Below are 23,638 nucleotides of genomic sequence, written 5' to 3' on the forward strand. Positions count from 1 at the left end.
AAGACAGAAGGCGTATCTAGTAGCACTCAGGATGAAAATCACCAACTGCAAACAGATTTAAAAAAATCTGAAAACGCATCTGACAAAGGTAGTGTAGAAGACAGAGAAGAAATTCTTCTATTGCATCAGAAGAGGTCTAGAGGAATGAAAAAAATAGAAAACACAGAAGCACTGCTTCCACCCAAAAGACAAAGAAGAGCTAGGAATGAACAGGTTGAACAAGCTCCTTCAGAGGAACTTCATGGGACGACAAGGAAACTTCGTAAACACCAATCAGCAAAATTACTACAAGGTGATGAGCAGACTTCTGAGACTGCCCCCACAGAAGCATCTGGAAACAGAACTGAACTTGAAGTAAAGGTAACAGAAAAAAGAGGTAAGTCTTCAAGAAATGCTAGAAAACAACCAACAGAAGTAAAACCAGACATGTGCGGGATGGCACTTGAAAATACACAGAATGTTCAGAAAGCCAAGGAGACTTCAAATGAAACCATTACGGAAACAAAATCACCCACCAAAAATGAGAGGAAAGTATCTCTGGGAGATGAAGCGGAAAATGCTCAGGAAAATACTACAAAGGCATCTCAAAGATTAAAGTCAGAATCACCTTCTGGAGAGACAGATAAAATGCCAGTAACTGTTCTCAACTTGGAATTCAAACAAGAAGCAAACAGAACTAGAAGCAGGAGAGGGAAAAAAGACTCTTCAGAGAAGAAGGCTGATGAATTTGCCCAGGATGTAAACAGCCTAGATCTTATGCTTAAATGTAAGTCAGAAACAGAGGAATCTTCTCCCAAAGAGTCTTCAGCCTCTAGTTGTGTCAAGCAGGCACACCAAGTAATGAAAGACCAGAACAACACAGCTGACACATTGGTAACTGCTCTAAACAGTGATGGCATTGCTCATAGACATCAAAAGCAGACAAGAAATGAGCAGGAAGCAAATGAACCAAAGCAAACTGAAATCCTGCAAGAGAATCGAACACCAAATAATAGAATTACACGTAGAAGACTTAGAGGAAGAAGAGTTAATTTTAAACTTGAAGAAGCCAGTTCCGAAGCTCTAGGAGAAGAAAGGAATTTACCTGGGAATGAGGAAGGAATGGCTTGCAAACATGATCAACGTGAGGCTTCAGAAAATCCTTTAGAAGTAAGGAGGAGCAGAAGAAGGCAAGCTGATTCCATTCCACAAGCAGCTTGTTCTACCTTTACGAAAAAAGAAACCTTAATTAAAGATCATAGTAAAGATGAGACTTCTACAAAAGATCAAGATCCAGCTTTGGAAGCTATTCCCTCTTCAACAGAAGAAGTTCCGCTGAGAGGACGAAGGCGGCGAGAGGTTGCTGTAGCATCACAAACGGTGAGTTCTCTTTCTATCAGAGAAAAACGTGGCTTGCTAGAAGGTGATGATAAAAAGATGACTGTGAAAGAAGATCAAAATCCAGCATTGGGAGATAGCACTTTGCAGGCAAAAGCAAATGCATCAGCAAGGGACAAAAGAAAAGAGATTGATCTAGCAGCAGAGGCAAAAAGTTCAGCTTCTCTCCGGAGAAAACGTGGCTTGTCAGAAACTGATGACAAAGAGGAGAGTACTAATGAAGAACAAAACGTGCTTTTGGAATCGGTGTCCTGTGCAAAAGCAAAGCCATTAGGAAGGGGCAGAAGGAAAGAAACTCCTCCAGTGTCACACACAACTAATTCCATTTCTCTTAGAAGAAAACGTGGTTTGCCAGCAGATAATGGTAAAGAAGAGGCTCTTAAAGATCAAAATGTTCCGTTAGGAGCAGTTGTTTCAAGTCTAAAAGATCAACCAAAAAGAGGCAGAAGGAATGAAGCTGCCATATTATTAGAAGCCACAAGTTCTACTCCTGCTCGGGGAAAACGTAACTTATCAAAAGAAAGTAGCAGAAATAATAATCATAGGAAAGCTAAACAAATGATTTCTGAAAAACCCTCTTCCGAAGAAAAAATTGACCTTTCAAAAGGGTACTCAGGGAAAAAGTGTAGTATCACTTCAGTGGCTGTTAGTTCTAGTTCACTTCAAGGTTTGCCAGAAGATGGTAAGAATGAAACTCCCAAAGAGCAACAGGGTATACTTTTGGAAGTAACCCAATCAGGAAAAGAAAATCCATCGAAGGCAGGCAGAAGGAAAATAGTTCCTTCCAAATCTGAAGAAACTAGTTCAACCTTTCTCGGGGAAAAGCTTGTCTTGCCTGAAGACAGAGGTCAAAACGGAATCCTTAAGGAAGGTGAAGGTACAGCTCTGGAAAATAACTCATCCCAGGAAAAACAAAGGCAACTGAGAAATAAGAGGAAAAATGTACAATTCAAACCAGAGGCAGCTACTTCTCTTCGTGACAATGGCAACTTGCCTGAAAACGGCAACATTTCGGAAATGCAGTGTTTGATACCCACTGGTTCTGAAGAAAGTAATCAGTCTGGAAAAGGAAAAGAGGTTAACCCTACCCAACAGACAACTTCCACTTCTCGCAGAAGAAAATGTCTGTTGCCAGCAGATGATGTACCACCTAAAAAATCAAAATCAGGTGAGGAAAAAAAAATATTTCTATTTTCTACATATAGCTAAGTCTAGAATTTTGTACAGGTTATTACTGTTGGCTGCCATAGTCTAATGTAAATAGAGAGTGGGTCTTTAATGTAGCAAAGAGTGGTAAGTAAAGAAGGGGCTAGGTTATCCTGTACAAACCAGATGTTTCTCCAAAGCAGAATGGATTGATTGTATGGCATCTGACAGCTGTATTCCTCTTCTGCTGAGTTATTCAAATGCTCTCATGCTCTTCTGCTGTCTCAACCCGTAACTTGCAGGTTAAATAACAGCAATTAACTAACTTACAGGTGGTTATGAGCATAGCATGATAATTACATTTGTAGCACCCATTGTCTGTGCTTGTTTTCTCCTAAATACCATCTAAGCTCCTGCTTTTGTATGTCCAGGTTTTGGGTGAGTTTCACTTTCCAGATTGACTTTCTATAAAATGCTTGATTTATGATATAAATTTCCATTTAATATTTCTGTCTACGAATAGAGAATGATGAAAACGGATCACCCAAAAAAGGGAAAAGAAACAAAACTGAAGAAAAACTTGAAGGCAATGTGAAGACAACTCAGACTGCTGGAGGGACGAACAGGACAACAAGATCAAGCACAAGAGCAAGTGCAAGAACAAGAAAATAGTCTTAACAGTTAAAGAGCCAGTTTTTAGAATGATTCTGTAAATGACATTGGAATTTTTAATGTGACTTGACTTACACTCAGATTTTAAGTTCAGATTTTGTAAAGCTATCGCTGATGATATTATCTAAGTACTTTTCTTAATATGTTTACAGATATGATGCCGCCTGTTTTAGTAGATACATATAGTGGTTCCTATACCATGCGATGCTTGTGCAGAATGGCAGGTAGAAAAATAAATCTTTTATGCTCGTATTTATCCCCTTTTTTATGGTAATGAGTACAGTAGCCAGGAAGCCATGTTACTTTACTGCCAGTGTAATTGTAAGCTATTTTCTGCTTAAATTTTATGTGCTTAAGTCTTATTTTTTCATTAAAGTTCTGTAAATATTCTTTTAAAAACTATAGATTTATTAGTAGAACTACTATGAATGAAAATGCTATTTAAAAAAAAAAAAAAAAATTACTGAGAAGTACGGGTTTGTAAGCCGTTAAATTTGTAAACAATTTAGGACTTAAGTGTTTTGTGTTCTTAGGAATAATTAAAGATGTAATTACTACTGTCCTCTTACAACCATATTTAATTTTTTTAGCCAAATGCCATAATTTTTGGAAGTGTAATGTGGGTGCCTCTGAAATTCAGGCAATTCTCTTGTAAACATGGCCACGCTGTGCAGTGCTTGTAAAGGGAGGTGAGCACTGGGAAGAGGAGCAGTGAGCGTATGAGGTTGCGATGTTGCCCTTTTCAGAGCTGCAGCTGATGTGGAGTACTGAATGTGGTTTGGAGAATATTTTCTAGAGGTCAGTGTCTGCGGCCTGTGGATAATGTTGGCGTGCACACATCTCAAAGGGTGGTAGCTTTCTGTTCCTCTATGAAATGCAAAAAAAAAAAAAAAAAAAAAAAAAAAATTCAGCTCAGGTATCTATGCATTTTTAAGACCCCAGTTAAGAACCTACATTTTCATATAGTCTAGGAGGAGTAATAGATTTCTATGGAAGGACAGATAGAGTTTATTTTCTGATGTTTTTCTTAGGGCTTCTTTTGGAGAAGATGAATGGCCCTTTGGGCAAGTTCTGATTTGTGAAATCCGTGTTTTCAAAGTGTTACCACAAGAGGAGTGAGGGGTTGCTTCCACCAGCTTAGGTTGCAGCCTCTGAAATGAGAGGAGTATCTTCACCCAAGATGTTTAATTGGGTCTGTGGTGCAGGATTTATGATCATCCCAAATTCCAGGACATGTAGCTTCATGCTTCTTGTCTCAGCAACAACTCAAGCAGTAGGTCTAGACTAGTGACCTTGGAGTTTTACAGAATTTTACCGATTTTACTGGATCTATATGAAGTCCTTGCATGTTGAACAACTCCAGTTTCCTTGCACTCATTTTCTCCTGCTCTGTTTGTGACTCAGTCTCCTTAACTGCAACAGGGAGACTTCACAAAGCCATCTTCACGAACCTAATCCTGTGTCGGCCCCTACTGGCTGCTGCTTAGAAGTATCCCTTTTGGTTGGTTTGGTTGTTTTCCAAAGAAACCTGGTGATAGCCACCAACAGATTCAGAAGAGAAACAGGACAAAGCAGCTTGGCATTTGTAACCCCTTGAAGGTGATGTGCTTGGGATCAATTTGTCATTTGGCTTAGTAGCTTTCCCTATGCAATGTGGGTAGAAAGAGGAAATAACAGCAGCGCTTTGACCTCTGGAAGCTCATGATATAAGTACCCTTCTAGGTCAGCTTCACAGCCTTGCTGTCTTCCGTGTTCCAACCTGTATTTTTTGTTCTTGCAGTTATGTAAGAGAAGCAAGTGCCTCTAAGTTGCTCTTTCTCTGTCATTTCAGTCTTTAATATCATCCCATAATTATTCAAGGCAGTAATTTCTAACAAATCAAAGTCCTAAGGCACACCCCAATTTTTATTTTTTATTTTATTTTTTTTTTTCAGAATGAGAACAGGGCTGAACTCTTGTGCTGTGAGAAAATGCTCCATTTTAATTGCATTACACACAGCCTTAATGATAAGGGATCATTCCATCTTCCCTAATTTAGCTAGTACGTGTTCGATAGTGAGGCGGCCTCCATACCAGAGGAGATGAAAGCCTTGGGCAGAGGCACGGAGTTGTGAGGGTAGAGGAAGAACACTTGCCAAGTTTCCATCACTGCATTGAAGGAGCTGCCTTGTTTTCCATTCAGTAGCTGCAACTAGGATATAAGAGGGCATCTTGGCCTCTGTGCCAAGCTGTGCAAAGTGAAGAGCTCGTCAGCGAGATGAGCAAAGGGGCATTTTGTTTGGGTTTGTTGAGTGTCACAGGTTGTGCAAACAAGACATTCACCACACAAAAGCTGTTCTGCATAAATGTTACTCTTGACTCATTGGATAAAACCTAATTAAGGCTTTCCTAACAGGGCAATATTCTTTTTTTTTCCAAACAAAGTTCTTGAAAGAAGCAGGAGGGGGGATTCTCGGCTCCTTTTCACAAACCACTTCAAAAGAACTGAGAGAACACCCTTAACTAGATAGCGCCGCTAGGAGCAAATCATTTTTCATAGCACCTGGCACACTGCGTTAGGGTATCACACATCCCACCACTTCAGCTGTGGTCAGCACGTGACTGCTGATGAGCGGGGGCTAACGAAGCGTGCCAGGAGCTGGGCTGTGACTGCTTAACCCCACTGCCACACAGGGCCTGAGCTTGCTCCCCATTCAGCCACTCGGGCTTATTAATTGGGGCTGCGATCCACAGGAAAGTAACTGCTCTGTGGTTGTTTTCTGTTGAGCAGCTAATGCCCAGACTAAGTAAATTGACTTGAAATATCTAATTAATAAGTAAATAATAGTCCATAAAGAGCAGCTGACTCTGTCTGCTGAGATACTACAGAAATGGGGCCTCGCTTAGCAAAAGAGGTCCTAATGGCCTTTTGGGGCAGTGCAAGAAATTCCCTTCTAAAGATGATTGTTAGTTTTGTCCTTGCTTTTATTCTAAAAACCAGCCTCGTCCTAACTGACACCAGCAGAAAGAGTCCACACTCTTGTTTTAAGACAGTATCTGTGACTTTCATGCAGCAGAATTGGTAATTCTACAGGTCACGTTAAAGGTTTTATACAGGATTTTAAACTCAAGTATTTGGTGTCTCTGATTTGTTTTGAAGTCTGTCTCTTCAAAACTAGTAAACTGATATACATGTATATATATATGTATATACATGTATTTTAACAAGTTTTAAAGATCAGCAGCCTATGCACATCATTTCGGGGAGCAATGGTAACAGTGGTTTGAAGTAAATTATGTGTCTGTTTAACACAGAATGGGAAAAAATAACCTACTTTAGTTGTAGAATCTCAGAGGAAAGCAAAGTCCTACCAACACACCTACAGTGAGAACAAGCTCCAGTGAACCATACGTATGCAAACGTTATAGCCTTATTGAGAAATAGAGCTGAACACAGGCATATTTTCTGATTCTAATTAATATATATATTTTTGTCTCCAGTGATTCTGTCTGATATCTCATTTTTTGTTTGCTCCTAGTTTGTGACTTTCTATGTATATGTAAAGTATGCATATAAAGTTATCAAAGTTATACACTTATATATATTTTTCAGAGCTGAGTTACCAATTTCTGAACATACTAAACGCATAATTAATACTTGATATACATTTGATATCTCTGTGGCAGTGAACTAATTTATTTTCTACTTTTATATTACTATTTAGTACAAGCTAAACATGAGTAAAGAAAAAGTGGTATCCATCCCTAGGCAAATGGTGACGTGTCGACCAGATCTGTACCATTACAGTAGTTCAGGGGGACAGAAGGTGGTCAACCTTCATCTCGTGAGACTCACAGCCCCACAAGGAAAAATGTGTCATAGGATTATTTTCTGTAACATAGTACGCATAAATATCTTGCAATTTGCTCTCAAGTATAGCTAGGAGTCTCAAGTTAACTATTTTCTCAAAAATTTTGATGGCAAATATAAATGTGCGATTGTCATCCCATGTCTTGTGTCATTGGTCATCTCCTGAGTGTACACCGACACTCAGCTCCTTCCAGGAATCTTCACCGACTTTGATACTGCCAAATCAATAGCCTTTAGGTTATAAACTCTACAAGAAGCCAGGTATTTTTGCCTAAATTGAATGCCTAACTTGAAAGAGCCCTTCAGAGCTGCAACACAGCTGAAAATAATTCCCAAACTGCCCTACTTCGATTTCATTCTGCTTCATTTAATGTGTTTCTGGAAGGTGGTGGTGTCCTTAAAGAATGCAAATTGCAATTCTTTTATTACACGAAAATATCTTCTAAAATGGTCTGAGTCTCAAGCTAAAATATTCTGAGTCTTATGCTAGGTAAATATTCAAGGGAAAAACAAGGGTACCTATGCAGAACTTCTGAAAGAAAGTGACACAAAAATAATTTAAGAGAAACTCAGAAATTCTGTAATGCTTATTTTCAATACAAATTGTAAAATATCCTATGTGGAGGTATTTATAACTCCATCACTACCTTGATTTATTTACCTTTGGGATGTGACTTTACAGTGTCCTTTTCTGTCCCCAGGTATGAACTGTAAGTGATCATAGCAAAGACTTCATTTACTTATGTATTTATTTATTTATTTCCAAATACTGTTTGGCTTTCACTTAAAGAAATATTTCTGCATTTTTCAAGAGGCATAGACTGAAAACATAAGGTGGAGAAACAGCTGATCCTTAGCATTGGAAGTGTATGTAATTTTTAATATAAGGTGTATGTAATTTTTAATATAAGGAGGTGTTAAAGTGCCAGGCAGATGTCGCCATAATGTCTTTATCTGCAGTAACACTTTTGTACACCACATAATGTGCTACTTGTCCATTGAACTAGGATGTTTTGACTATGGATTTTGAAAGAATGTAATTAAGTTTCTATATATGCCTCACTTCTTTTAATGTCTTGCCCTAGAAAGTTTTTGTTTGACAATAGTAAATAAAATAAAGTTGACTTTAATTCTGTGTTTGTGTTTTCGTTTGTTTGTTTGTTTGTTTTATATAATAAATGTAGCTTCCAGGAATTCATAAAAATATGTTTACAGTTACTCATGGCTTTATTTGGATTCATAGTTTTCTCTGTATGTGTCTATATATTTTTACATTTATAAATATATTTTAAGGAGGAGAGAGATATTTAGACAGTAGAACAGTAGAGAATGAGTACTAAATAATGTTGGTGAAGAGTGGTGGTGAATATCCATGGCCAGGTAAAATAAACATAAGAAAGAATATCACAGTTGCCTTTCTTTTCATCAGCAGACTGTTTCCTTTATACCAAACTAGGGAGACGTATAAGAAATTGAGGTGCCTGACAGTGCATCAGACTTTTTTTGGGTTCAATATATTTGAAAACTATATTTTGAAAGGCAAAAACATATATATATATTTTATCTGTCCAAAAGAAACAAGAACATTCCATAAATACCTGCAAGTATGTAAAGATAATATAATTTTCAGTAATGGTATAATATATACTCTCCAGAAAGGCTTTTAAATAAAATTTTAAATAACATTTTACATGGATACAGTAAGATAGTAAATATGCAGTCCATTTTATTATTATTTTTTATTATTCTATTTTTGTTTAAGAGCCTGGTCACATTTTATTAAAATGGGTAACTAAAATATTCGCTGTAAGGCTGAGCGTTTAGTTAACTCGGTATTCATATTTTCTACGCAATCTTCCAAAAATAAAAAAATAAAAAAATAATCCTGACATTAGATTTTAATATTTCAAACCTGTACTGTAATCAATGATATAGTTTATATAGAGATATGTCATTTACTCTTGACTTTCTCTTTCATATCCAATATCCTTTCTGACTACTGTGAGTTCATAGCTCAAAAAAGTTTCTTGATAACAAGATCAGCTGCTTAATTACAAGAAAACCTGTATTGGTTTGAATTTTCCATCTTTTAATTTGTATCTTTCCATGGCATTCCTCTCCTGACTTGACACTAAGGTGCAATGCTATTTGGAGAGAACAGTGTGATTGTAGTTGTTAACCTTGATGCTGAGTTGTAAACACTATCAGGTTCGATAATTTCCCAAAGGCTGAGATCTGATGGAGCCAATTCTCAAAGATTAAAAGATATCAGGTAATTGATGATCTTTGAGGATGTCATCTCCATAGATTCTTATTTCAGCTTCCTTTCTTGCTTCTTTAGGATAGAATTTATGGTTTGTCCTCAGGGGAGGAAGAAAAAACAAAAGAAAACAAACAAACAAAATAAAACTGAAACAGGTGGAACTTGCACCCTTCTTTTAAAAAAAAAAAAAAAAAAAAAAAAGCCTTTGGGGTTACTTGCATCTCCAAAAATCAGTTAGTGAATATTCTGAGGCTTGTGACTTGCGCTTGTATGTGCACTTGAAGGGCTCGAATTTGGGGAGGCAATACACTGGAAGAAGGTGATGTAGAAGTAGAATTTTAACTGTCAGTTATATTGGGTCATCTGATAGCTTTTTATGGTACTCAGGGTAGATACAAGTACCTTCTTATGCTTAATTTGAGCACCTCTCCCTAGCAGGAAGTTGAATATCTCTGTCTAGAACTATTCCGACTTCAGAACAGCACTTTAAAACACGTTCCTGACACAAATCCTTTATCAGAAGTGTCCAAGCATTAGGAGAGATTTGGGCTCACTGAACTGTGATGCAGCAGTACTTTGAAAGAGAAGTTTAATCAAGTTTGAATGCTTGAACAAACACCATATTCTGTGGGATTGGTGTTGTTTTAGTGTGTACCTGAATGCTTTTCCATTGCAAGAAAAACTTCTTAACAATAATGGCGCAATAAACTATTTTATTAACCATAAAACTTGCGTGCCATTTCTAGAAATGCATCTTTTGCATTGAGAGTGGGAGATGAAAGGACTGCTCAGACTTGCAGCCATCTGAAAAGTATATATATATATATATATATATATTTTTTTTTTTTTTCTCTAAAAAGGGAAAAAAAAGTTAATATTTAACTTCCATATTTCATTTCCTCAGTATTATTTCCTTCAGTGACAGGATTGTATTTTGGAGGAAAAGACCTAGTTAAAGAAGTGCTAGTGGAGTAGAAATTGGGAAGTTCTGCAATTAAGAGCCTTTACCAGGCTCCTGGATAGCTATGAAAGCATATAAGAAAATCTAAATGGCTACTGTATGGCTTAGAAAAGATCCCATGAACTTGTTTTTTTGCTATTTTCAGAGAGAGTTGCATCTACCTTTTTATCAAATATCTTCATGAATACCAGAAAAAATCCAGGTATCCTTGCCATTAAAATGTCAAAAAAAAATTGCCTAAAATCAACTAATTAGAGCTTTAAATTATATTTAAAGATTGGGCTTTTCTTAACAAGCTAAAAGCACATTTACTAAGGCAAAGTAAGGCAAAGTTTTAAATCCTTGGTTTTGTTTGAGAGAAATATTCTGCAAGCCAGCCAACTGTGGAAGTTGTGTGAATTTTGTAATTAATATTTTGTGTACGTACATAAAGCTCCAAATGACCTATTTTTAAATAAAGGACAATGATAACACCCTGTAGGAGGGTCAGACAGATCATTTTGTCAGAAATCACATGTAAAACGAGGGCCAAATTCACTTTAATCGGACCCACCGAGAACAAGTTTCAAGTCAAAGCCTTCAACTCATTTACATCAACAGCCGAGACTTCTAGCAGTCTGACCTGGTAGCTGGGCCAGGTTAAAACAAACAAATGAAAAACTTTCATCTGTTGCTGTTCCAGTCTGTCAAATTACCAAGATAAAATCATTTTACTACTGTGTTCTGAGGTGTATTTTAGTTAGTGAATTACTTCCTAGCCCTCCTCTTAACTGCCTGGTTCCTGTCAGCAAAGTCAGGCCCACCAATTAGCGCAGGCTAATTCTGCTCCTTTTTATATGTGTGCCTCCTTTGTTATGCTGTACATTGTTCACTAGTTGGGATATCTACTGACAATTAGGGAATGAGGCAGACACAAAGACTAATTTGATCACCCGGAGACCTGCCTCCCAAGATCCCTGTGTAGGCAGTGGAGACACAGCAGTACCTCCAGGGCACTCCAGCTGAGGTTTCAGCTCGCCTTCGCCCTCTAGAGAAGCCTCCTTCTTTCCATTAACTACAGGGAAAGACTGGCATCCCCAGGCAAGAGATGGCCCCTCTCAACCACGCTCCCATTTTAATAAGGGAAGTCAGCGACAGAGTTTGACTTTTGAGTTTCAGGGCAAAGGCTGCTCGTCCGCCACGCTGGAAACGGGCCTGGTCCGGCTGCCTGATGGAGCTCATCCCAGCCCAGCTCCCGACCTGGCCCCATAGGCACCTTGTGCCTCCAAAATCAGCAATTCCCTTTGGGCACACTTCTATGTGCTCTCGGGACACTCCTGGCCTCACCAGGAGGACAGAATGAGGGAGGAATGGCAGTGGGGTGAATCTTTCACGTGAATTAAAGTCATTAAGTAAGGTTCTGTTTGTTAGGTTAATTGCGGTATTGATCCTCCAAGTCCCTCAATTTGGAGTAGTATATAACTGATACAATTTCAGTTCAATAATTTTTGTTGGTGAAAACATGCATTTTACCTGTATTCAGCTTAGTTTCTTTATGCCTTTTTCCCTAGCCAGTTCACACACTGTCAGTTGTAGACTGGACTGCCTGTAAGTGTTGGGTGTATGGCAGACATCATGGATGATAACCATTGAGACACAAATATTTTAATTGTTGAACATTCAAATTCAAATGTTGGTCAAAATAGTTTTGATACCACTGGAAAAATTGAGAGGGAATCTGGTTCTTGAAAATTTAATCTTTATGAAAACACTTAAAGATGAGATGTCTTTAATTTATGAAAACAAATTATATCAATTTGACTCTTTCAAAGTCAAATTTAAAATTTCCCATCAATATCAACATTCATCTGGCAATTTATTATTCTTTGCTATCTTCGTTTTTTGTAGAATCATTTTAAAGTTGTGAATAACATGCTGTGTGCAGTGTCTGTGTGCAGTGTCTCAGTGATAGTCCTATTATATGGTGAGATAAAATCACAGGCCTTCCTGGTTAATCCTGGATATGTTTCACTTAAAACAAACAAAAAACAAACAAACAAAACAAAAAAAAAAAAAAAAAAAGCAAAAAAACAAAAAAACAAAAAAACAAAAAAAAAAAAAAAAAAACATTTTTTTGCTGTTAAACCTTACATTCTGTTAAGGAAAAATTCAGGTAAAATAAAGTGCAAGACTGAAAGGCTTATGGCAAATTTGTAATGAGGAAAATATTTCACAGAATCGCAGAATATCCTGAATTGGAAGGAACCCACAATGATCATCAAGTTTAACTCCTGGGTCCTTAAATGACCGCCCAGAAAATCAGACCACATGTCTGAGAGCACTGTCCAAATGCTTTTTGAACTCCAGCAGAGAGTGAGGACAGAGTGAGGTCAGCACTTAGCACAGATTCTGGAACTGTATGACGCTTTTTGTTGTAGAAACGTACTGGATGCTTGGACACTTGTACTGGATGCTTGGACGCTCGTACTGGATGCTTGGACACTCGTTAAGATTCAGCTTGAAATTGTGATTTCTGACTACAGCAAATCCTTTGGAATCATAAATAGCTGTGAAGTCCTGTTTACACAGCTGCCAGTTAAGGTTATCGTGTCTGTTTTGCTTCGTAGTTGCGAAATCTTGGGCAGAAGTGGTAAAATTGGGTGTTGCAAGACCACAGGCAAAGGCCGTTAAAAAACGTGCCCCAAAACAAAGACCAATGAAGAAGACAACACAGTCACCAAAGGTATTTGTTTTACTTCTTTTTAAGGTTTGGGGGTTTGCTTAACCTTGAAACAGCTTGTTGGCATTTAACTGCAGAAGCTGGAAGTTTGAGATTTTGGCAAGATGTTAAATGGGTATTGGTGTCTTTCTCACAGCGTGTAAATCTACTTGAATTTACTGAAATGTATTAATTCAAAACATCTTAAGAATGTATCTAAATAACTAATTGTGTTGGGTGGATGGAGTAAGTATTTGTCCCTTGTCTGTAGTTGAAGCTGTAGTGCTGTTTGAAAGAGGTTCTGTTCCGGTTTAACCACTTTACGTGGTGGTGAGGTTGGTCGTTGGATGATGGTGAAGGTCTTTCCCAACCTAAAGGATTCTATGCAGGTGGAAAGGAGTAAGACTGAAAGACTCTCAGGATAATCCCTGAGTGTTTCTGAAAGCTAAGAAAACTTGTCTCAGATGCTCATTGAGCGTAGTCACTCAAATCTTAAACGAATATATGAGCTGCATTTCACAACGAATCAGCCCTTTAAAGTAGCTGCAATTTAACCACTTCTGTATGCCCAGCAGTCTGTATTAGCTAAACACGACCAATAAATTTGTGGAATCTCTTGAGTGATTCTGGCTAGGTTTTAAATAAAAGGGATCTTTGTGTCCTAATTTTTATTTATTTATTTATTTATTTATTTTTTTCCTTTTTTTCCTCCAGAAAGAAAAATAAAAGGTCATTTTAGCACAGGTCATGCAGAATCTCCTGCTACAGTAGTTGTAGGCAGAGCGCACTCTACCACTGGTAGAATAGCTGGACAGGTCCTTAAAGTGGTGAAAAATCCAATCTTGAAACAAAACTTGAATATGGATGAAAGCTTCACAGCTACGTTGTGAGATTTTTAAAACCTGTTACTGGTTCTGCCAACTGTGCACTTTTTTTTTTTTTTTTTTCCGAAACAAGTGCTCATTTTTCTGAATATAATTTATAGGGCTGGCTGAGATGTTTAAAACTCCAGAAAATACGAGTGGAAAAACATCACCTTCAAGTACTGTTCGTGACAGTGATCTTACACCACCGTGCACGACAATGGACACTTCTGAACTGCGTACTCCTGAAGAATCTGGTATGGTTGTTAATTGGAAAGAAATTATTAAAGTATACTTTGGGGTAGCTGTGTCTGCAACTCACTGATAGTGCATAGCCTAATGCTAGGCAGACTTAGTGTAGAGATAAAGCATCTTGCAACCATTGATTTTTTTTTTATCATGTATTGGAGGACATTTTCCAGTAGTTCCAGTTATTTTTTTTGGTAGGTGTTATTTTTTTATTCATTCAGTTTTATATCGAACTTCTAAATGCTGAAGTATTGTTTCAGGCAAACCTTGTGTTGAAGCATGGCAATCCTTTAATCAATTGTCAGGGGATACATCTAGATTCAATGACAAAATCTTACGGCAGGGAGTGGTTATGCTGTAGAATTTTGCAAAGATTCTACTTAAGAAAAATGTCAGATTAGGAAGATTTGTGTTAAGATGATCCTTCGCTTTTTTTTTCTGTCTTTTGCATATGACTTTGCATATCAGTCGTGTTCCTGAATAACTCAGAATTCTTTAAATTCTGTTTTACTAAGAATTTAGCAAAAGTGAGCATCTAGTGAATCACCAACCAAAATCAAGAATGAATTATCCAATATTCAGAGTAGTAATACTAATGATTTTTATCAGATTAAATAAAAAATCATCAAGGTTTTTTAGGCTTAATTTTTTTAACGTATGCTGTGCCTTGTAGGAGCTAATTGCCTTCTTGCTAATTACCAAACCAATTGCTGAAACACAGTTTTGGATTTAGCTTGTAGAAAGCTTTGGCTGATTGAATCCATTTTTTACTTAGTTATACAGCGATTGGAATGTTTGGATTTCCTGCTTAGTTTGTTTGCCAAATTAGATAAACCTACTGTTTATTTCAGGAGAGATGATGGTGTCACCATTAAATACTCCAGATTCTTCAGGAGAGATACTGGATTGTCATGACATCTCAGATTTGATGAGAGAGGAGGAATCTCCAAAGTCTATATTTGAAATAATGTACTCCAGAATTCCAGAAGGAATAGCTATGCTGGAAGAAGATCTTGATGTGGACAGCGTATCATTAAGTGCAGAGAAACAAGCCTCTCAGGTGAAATTGGAAAGTAAAAGGAAAACACCAGATGAGAAGTTGGAGTCAGTCAACGTTGGATCAGCCATCAAGCAGCCATTAAAAACCCCAGAGAAGAAGCCAGGACTTGTAGAGGTCCTGTCGGGCATCAAGCAGCTTATGAAGACTGCCAAGCAGAAGTCAGAGGAAACAAAGGTAAAATATTTTCTTTAGCTTTTGGAAAGAGTTTATTTAAGCTTGGAGCCTGTGGTTGAAGTGAACTCTTAGGCCATCTAATAAGACATGTTTTATATCATTGTATTTTCATTAAAATATCTCATGCACAAGACCTGTGGCTGACAAAATACCTTCTGGAAGAGCACCTGATGTTTATTTGAAAACAGTGAAGTTGACAACCTGTGTTTTCCTTGGTAGCTTTGTCCAGGTGTGAATGGGTAAAAACCAGAAGATGCAGCTGAGTACAAATTTGAAGGAGCACTTTTTTTCTAGTCATTTGTTTCTGTTATGTTTAAAGCACCCTTAAATTACTTACAGACTACAATGGAGTTCTTTCTGTGCCTTCCTTTTCATAAGTGGGATATATGCATGTTTGGTTTTTTTTTGTACAGCTTCTTCATAGCTTGTAGATTAAATTCAAAACACTTTTTTTCTTTAAACATCCAAGAGCACTGAGCTTTTGCCAAAATTTGGTGTTACCACGTAGTCAGTTGATTGCTCTTCATGCCCATAAGGCTTTCATTCACTGCTTGCTGAATGGACACCAATTCTACTCTGTTTGCTTGTATTAGGATGTACTTTGTTTAGAGGAACCCTACCTAAATGGCTGCTGAGGCTGCTCTGGGTTACCATTTTGACCTTACAATTCGCACCTTCATCACTCTTGTCATTGGTGTATTTTATTAGCCTCGATTTTTGTTGACTCCCAGATCCATAGATTAAAATGAGTATTGCTGGTCTGTGTAGAACTACAATAAAACACTTCAAAACATTCAAATGATTTAGATTCAATAACCCTCTTTTTCTAATCTTACTAGACAATGTTCAGCCCGTTTACTGAATGCTTTTTAAAACTCTACTGTGTTGTCTTTCACTGTAAAAACTGCTACACTAGCTCAGATAACAAGTATTAAGTTCAATTTTGTGGTAGTACCAAATATATGATGCAGTTAGCAAACGAAGTTGGCTTCATTTTCTCATAAAGTATTTGGCAGGACTTTTTTCAACTGTTTCACTCCCAATTTTCTATTAGTTAACTATTTCTTGTCCTGTCAGACACACACAAAAGTATTGATTATTGCTTATTTCCTTAGGTCAGGTCAGAAAATGTTATGGATCCTAAGCAGGAAGATGCTGTAACTGCTTGTACTAATGGCAGTCGTGAGTATGGTAAGTACAAACGCTTTTATTTTAACTAGAGTAATAATGAATATGCAGGACTGTGTGTGTTGTTAGGAAGTTTCAACGTGTTGTAAAAATTCCAAATTATATAGTATGGAAGGAGCAAATATCTCAGGGAATTTGAGCAGTAATCTGTAACACAAACCAGTGTTGGCATTCTATTGGTGTTTAAAAAATGGTGTAGTAGTTTGATGTAATAACGGTGGCATCTCCAAACATACCAGTGTAAAAAACAAACAAACAAAAAATCACCTGTTGCTAAGGTATCCACTTAAAATCACCTTTATTTGCAAAGACTTTCAAAATATATCTTAAAGCTTGAGTGCTACCTGTCAAATAAAACAAATAACTCTGTGTACTAAACTGGGTTTTATTCTAGGAGTCTGTTTAAATCCCTGTTACTTTTTAAAATTAAATAAATTCATTTGAGCAAGACCACTTTACTGGGAAAATGAAAACTCAAGAGATACTTTGATCGGGCATAGTAATGTGTAACTTTTGATTGTGCTCTTTTCTATATGACAAACTTTGTAGGGGGGAATAAAACTGTTTTAGAAGACAAAGGAAATACTTCACAAGATAAAGATTCTCAACAAAAGTTGTCAACTAGCGAAGACCACTCTACCCAGAGACTAACAAGGGGCAGACCAAGGAAGACTGTACATCCACCTTCAACAAAGCAGTGTGAAAAGGATTTAAATTCAAAAGAATTGCAAGGTCTGGAGAAAAAGAGCATCCAAGAAGAGATGGGAGAGATCAGTACTTCAACTTCAGTAGCTAAAAATACAGGAAGAGGAAGGAGAACAAATCTTTGCATGGAAAAAGAAATTGTTTCAAAGCATCCTGTTGAGAAAACAGTTGAAACCGTTTCACTTGTGGAAACGCAGGTTGATACTCGAAGACCAAGAAGAGGTAAAACTAAGGAACCTAAGGAGTTAAAACATCCTAGTGAGGATCTTGAGTCTCCTGAAAAAGATTCTTCAGTGCTACAAAAAGATCCTGCAAATAGGAAACAGGCTTTGCAGGAGTATGATATCAGTAGCACATCTGTAACTGAAGATGATCAAAGCAGAAAGACAGAAGGCGTATCTAGTAGCACTCAGGATGAAAATCACCAACTGCAAACAGATTTAAAAAAATCTGAAAACGCATCTGACAAAGGTAGTGTAGAAGACAGAGAAGAAATTCTTCTATTGCATCAGAAGAGGTCTAGAGGAATGAAAAAAATAGAAAACACAGAAGCACTGCTTCCACCCAAAAGACAAAGAAGAGCTAGGAATGAACAGGTTGAACAAGCTCCTTCAGAGGAACTTCATGGGACGACAAGGAAACTTCGTAAACACCAATCAGCAAAATTACTACAAGGTGATGAGCAGACTTCTGAGACTGCCCCCACAGAAGCATCTGGAAACAGAACTGAACTTGAAGTAAAGGTAACAGAAAAAAGAGGTAAGTCTTCAAGAAATGCTAGAAAACAACCAACAGAAGTAAAACCAGACATGTGCGGGATGGCACTTGAAAATACACAGAATGTTCAGAAAGCCAAGGAGACTTCAAATGAAACCATTACGGAAACAAAATCACCCACCAAAAATGAGAGGAAAGTATCTCTGGGAGATGAAGCGGAAAATGCTCAGGAAAATACTACAAAGGCATCTCAAAGATTAAAGTCAGAATCACCTTCTGGAGAGACAGATAAAATGCCAGTAACTGTTCTCAACTTGGAATTCAAACAAGAAGCAAACAGAACTAGAAGCAGGAGAGGGAAAAAAGACTCTTCAGAGAAGAAGGCTGATGAATTTGCCCAGGATGTAAACAGCCTAGATCTTATGCTTAAATGTAAGTCAGAAACAGAGGAATCTTCTCCCAAAGAGTCTTCAGCCTCTAGTTGTGTCAAGCAGGCACACCAAGTAATGAAAGACCAGAACAACACAGCTGACACATTGGTAACTGCTCTAAACAGTGATGGCATTGCTCATAGACATCAAAAGCAGACAAGAAATGAGCAGGAAGCAAATGAACCAAAGCAAACTGAAATCCTGCAAGAGAATCGAACACCAAATAATAGAATTACACGTAGAAGACTTAGAGGAAGAAGAGTTAATTTTAAACTTGAAGAAGCCAGTTCCGAAGCTCTAGGAGAAGAAAGGAATTTACCTGGGAATGAGGAAGGAATGGCTTGCAAACATGATCAACGTGAGGCTTCAGAAAATCCTTTAGAAGTAAGGAGGAGCAGAAGAAGGCAAGCTGATTCCATTCCACAAGCAGCTTGTTCTACCTTTACGAAAAAAGAAACCTTAATTAAAGATCATAGTAAAGATGAGACTTCTACAAAAGATCAAGATCCAGCTTTGGAAGCTATTCCCTCTTCAACAGAAGAAGTTCCGCTGAGAGGACGAAGGCGGCGAGAGGTTGCTGTAGCATCACAAACGGTGAGTTCTCTTTCTATCAGAGAAAAACGTGGCTTGCTAGAAGGTGATGATAAAAAGATGACTGTGAAAGAAGATCAAAATCCAGCATTGGGAGATAGCACTTTGCAGGCAAAAGCAAATGCATCAGCAAGGGACAAAAGAAAAGAGATTGATCTAGCAGCAGAGGCAAAAAGTTCAGCTTCTCTCCGGAGAAAACGTGGCTTGTCAGAAACTGATGACAAAGAGGAGAGTACTAATGAAGAACAAAACGTGCTTTTGGAATCGGTGTCCTGTGCAAAAGCAAAGCCATTAGGAAGGGGCAGAAGGAAAGAAACTCCTCCAGTGTCACACACAACTAATTCCATTTCTCTTAGAAGAAAACGTGGTTTGCCAGCAGATAATGGTAAAGAAGAGGCTCTTAAAGATCAAAATGTTCCGTTAGGAGCAGTTGTTTCAAGTCTAAAAGATCAACCAAAAAGAGGCAGAAGGAATGAAGCTGCCATATTATTAGAAGCCACAAGTTCTACTCCTGCTCGGGGAAAACGTAACTTATCAAAAGAAAGTAGCAGAAATAATAATCATAGGAAAGCTAAACAAATGATTTCTGAAAAACCCTCTTCCGAAGAAAAAATTGACCTTTCAAAAGGGTACTCAGGGAAAAAGTGTAGTATCACTTCACTGGCTGTTAGTTCTAGTTCACTTCAAGGTTTGCCAGAAGATGGTAAGAATGAAACTCCCAAAGAGCAACAGGGTATACTTTTGGAAGTAACCCAATCAGGAAAAGAAAATCCATCGAAGGCAGGCAGAAGGAAAATAGTTCCTTCCAAATCTGAAGAAACTAGTTCAACCTTTCTCAGGGAAAAGCTTGTCTTGCCTGAAGACAGAGGTCAAAACGGAATCCTTAAGGAAGGTGAAGGTACAGCTCTGGAAAATAACTCATCCCAGGAAAAACAAAGGCAACTGAGAAATAAGAGGAAAAATGTACAATTCAAACCAGAGGCAGCTACTTCTCTTCGTGACAATGGCAACTTGCCTGAAAACGGCAACATTTCGGAAATGCAGTGTTTGATACCCACTGGTTCTGAAGAAAGTAATCAGTCTGGAAAAGGAAAAGAGGTTAACCCTACCCAACAGACATCTTCCACTTCTCGCAGAAGAAAATGTCTGTTGCCAGCAGATGATGTACCACCTAAAAAATCAAAATCAGGTGACGAAAAAAAAATATTTCTATTTTCTACATATAGCTAAGTCTAGAATTTTGTACAGGTTATTACTGTTGGCTGCCATAGTCTAATGTAAATAGAGAGTGGGTCTTTAATGTAGCAAAGAGTGGTAAGTAAAGAAGGGGCTAGGTTATCCTGTACAAACCAGATGTTTCTCCAAAGCAGAATGGATTGATTGTATGGCATCTGACAGCTGTATTCCTCTTCTGCTGAGTTATTCAAATGCTCTCATGCTCTTCTGCTGTCTCAATCCGTAACTTGCAGGTTAAATAACAGCAATTAACTAACTTACAGGTGGTTATGAGCATAGCATGATAATTACATTTGTAGCACCCATTGTCTGTGCTTGTTTTCTCCTAAATACCATCTAAGCTCCTGCTTTTGTATGTCCAGGTTTTGGGTAGCTTGTACAACTTATCCGTGCTGTAATGAAGTTGGTGCTAGAAGGACTTGGAGCTGTATTTGAGCTCAAATGACAGCAGAAGTTCCACATGTCTCTCACTTTTCCTGTTTTTCAGTTTTATTTTCCCCAAGCCAATAGAGCTCTAGCTTCAGACACTTGAAATATTCCCTAAACCTTTCAGCTGGATGTGATAAAATTTTAAAGATACCACGTTGTAATAAGAAATTATCGTCAAATAAATATAATAAAATGGAAGTAATGAATCTTTACAGATGCACAAAGAATTTTCTGGCAGGTTATGTGCATTAATCCTATTGTGATTTGGCCATGCTCTCGTTTCATTTCTCTTCATCTCTTTATCTGTTACGTGTGCTTATCCAAACGTAACACGTACATCTATTGTGGCAGGTTCCCCTCTTGGTTTATTGACTTCACACTTCTGCTAGTTTTCACTTCTTGACACTGCTACATGCACCTCCCAAAGGACTGATCTCTCCCAGTGCTTTTCTACCGGTCTGAATAGTTTCTTTTGGGGGGAGGTCCTTTTTCCCCACATGGATTTTAGTGGTGGTGCTTGGGTCGATGCTCATCTCTTGGAGCAGCTTCACTGGTCTGTGCCATGTGGATTCTTCCAGAAGCGTCCAGTGTGTTTGTTACAACTACAAGCCTGACTTTGCAGTTCTAGCTGGACAATAAATTAGTTGCTGTACATTCATTTTTGCTGTTTTTTTCTTCAGTGTTAGATATGTTTTAGTTTTACATACCAGTAGAAGAATTTTTAGCTAAAATAATAGCTAATTGGTTTTGGTGCTCTCATTAATGTTAACCTACTTTCAGAAATAGCTGTATGTCCTTGGGGACCTATTTTAAAGGATATTGGATGTGCAGAAGTGTGGGTTTTGTAACTGGTTTGTTGAACTCATAGATGTAAGCTTTGGAACGTAGTCATTAGGGACATCTCCCTTCAAAAACAATGGAACTGAAGATTGACTTTCTATAAAATGCTTGATTTATGATATAAATTTCCATTTAATATTTCTGTCTACGAATAGAGAATGATGAAAACGGATCACCCAAAAAAGGGAAAAGAAACAAAACTGAAGAAAAACTTGAAGGCAATGTGAAGACAACTCAGACTGCTGGAGGGACGAACAGGACAACAAGATCAAGCACAAGAGCAAGTGCAAGAACAAGAAAATAGTCTTAACAGTTAAAGAGCCAGTTTTTAGAATGATTCTGTAAATGACATTGGAATTTTTAATGTGACTTGACTTACACTCAGATTTTAAGTTCAGATTTTGTAAAGCTATCGCTGATGATATTATCTAAGTACTTTTCTTAATATGTTTACAGATATGATGCCGCCTGTTTTAGTAGATACATATAGTGGTTCCTATACCATGCGATGCTTGTGCAGAATGGCAGGTAGAAAAATAAATCTTTTATGCTCGTATTTATCCCCTTTTTTATGGTAATGAGTACAGTAGCCAGGAAGCCATGTTACTTTACTGCCAGTGTAATTGTAAGCTATTTTCTGCTTAAATTTTATGTGCTTAAGTCTTATTTTTTCATTAAAGTTCTGTAAATATTCTTTTAAAAACTATAGATTTATTAGTAGAACTACTATGAATGAAAATGCTATTTAAAAAAAAAAAAAAAATTACTGAGAAGTACGGGTTTGTAAGCCGTTAAATTTGTAAACAATTTAGGACTTAAGTGTTTTGTGTTCTTAGGAATAATTAAAGATGTAATTACTACTGTCCTCTTACAACCATATTTAATTTTTTTAGCCAAATGCCATAATTTTTGGAAGTGTAATGTGGGTGCCTCTGAAATTCAGGCAATTCTCTTGTAAACATGGCCACGCTGTGCAGTGCTTGTAAAGGGAGGTGAGCACTGGGAAGAGGAGCAGTGAGCGTATGAGGTTGCGATGTTGCCCTTTTCAGAGCTGCAGCTGATGTGGAGTACTGAATGTGGTTTGGAGAATATTTTCTAGAGGTCAGTGTCTGCGGCCTGTGGATAATGTTGGCGTGCACACATCTCAAAGGGTGGCAGCTTTCTGTTCCTCTATGAAATGCAAAAAAAAAAAAAAAAAAAAAAAAAAATTCAGCTCAGGTATCTATGCATTTTTAAGACCCCAGTTAAGAACCTACATTTTCATATAGTCTAGGAGGAGTAATAGATTTCTATGGAAGGACAGATAGAGTTTATTTTCTGATGTTTTTCTTAGGGCTTCTTTTGGAGAAGATGAATGGCCCTTTGGGCAAGTTCTGATTTGTGAAATCCGTGTTTTCAAAGTGTTACCACAAGAGGAGTGAGGGGTTGCTTCCACCAGCTTAGGTTGCAGCCTCTGAAATGAGAGGAGTATCTTCACCCAAGATGTTTAATTGGGTCTGTGGTGCAGGATTTATGATCATCCCAAATTCCAGGACATGTAGCTTCATGCTTCTTGTCTCAGCAACAACTCAAGCAGTAGGTCTAGACTAGTGACCTTGGAGTTTTACAGAATTTTACCGATTTTACTGGATCTATATGAAGTCCTTGCATGTTGAACAACTCCAGTTTCCTTGCACTCATTTTCTCCTGCTCTGTTTGTGACTCAGTCTCCTTAACTGCAACAGGGAGACTTCACAAAGCCATCTTCACGAACCTAATCCTGTGTCGGCCCCTACTGGCTGCTGCTTAGAAGTATCCCTTTTGGTTGGTTTGGTTGTTTTCCAAAGAAACCTGGTGATAGCCACCAACAGATTCAGAAGAGAAACAGGACAAAGCAGCTTGGCATTTGTAACCCCTTGAAGGTGATGTGCTTGGGATCAATTTGTCATTTGGCTTAGTAGCTTTCCCTATGCAATGTGGGTAGAAAGAGGAAATAACAGCAGCGCTTTGACCTCTGGAAGCTCATGATATAAGTACCCTTCTAGGTCAGCTTCACAGCCTTGCTGTCTTCCGTGTTCCAACCTGTATTTTTTGTTCTTGCAGTTATGTAAGAGAAGCAAGTGCCTCTAAGTTGCTCTTTCTCTGTCATTTCAGTCTTTAATATCATCCCATAATTATTCAAGGCAGTAATTTCTAACAAATCAAAGTC

General features: G+C 37.8%; 1 protein-coding gene across 1 annotated transcript; it reads left to right on the plus strand.

The window, feature by feature from the left end:
- Positions 1-435: 435 nt before the first annotated feature.
- On the plus strand, positions 436-21,754 carry LOC140002827 (uncharacterized). The gene is made up of 11 exons (XM_072040218.1): positions 436-766; positions 1,235-1,402; positions 1,964-2,254; positions 2,336-2,545; positions 12,876-12,992; positions 13,676-13,844; positions 13,951-14,087; positions 14,931-15,313; positions 16,435-16,504; positions 17,072-20,134; positions 21,606-21,754. Exons 1-11 carry the CDS (start codon positions 436-438, stop codon positions 21,752-21,754), a joined length of 5,088 nt encoding a protein of 1,695 aa, XP_071896319.1.
- The last annotated feature ends 1,884 nt before the right edge of the window (positions 21,755-23,638 follow it).

This window comes from Anas platyrhynchos, chromosome 6 (assembly GCF_047663525.1).
Source record: "Anas platyrhynchos isolate ZD024472 breed Pekin duck chromosome 6, IASCAAS_PekinDuck_T2T, whole genome shotgun sequence".
Classification (NCBI taxonomy): Eukaryota; Metazoa; Chordata; class Aves; order Anseriformes; family Anatidae; genus Anas; species Anas platyrhynchos.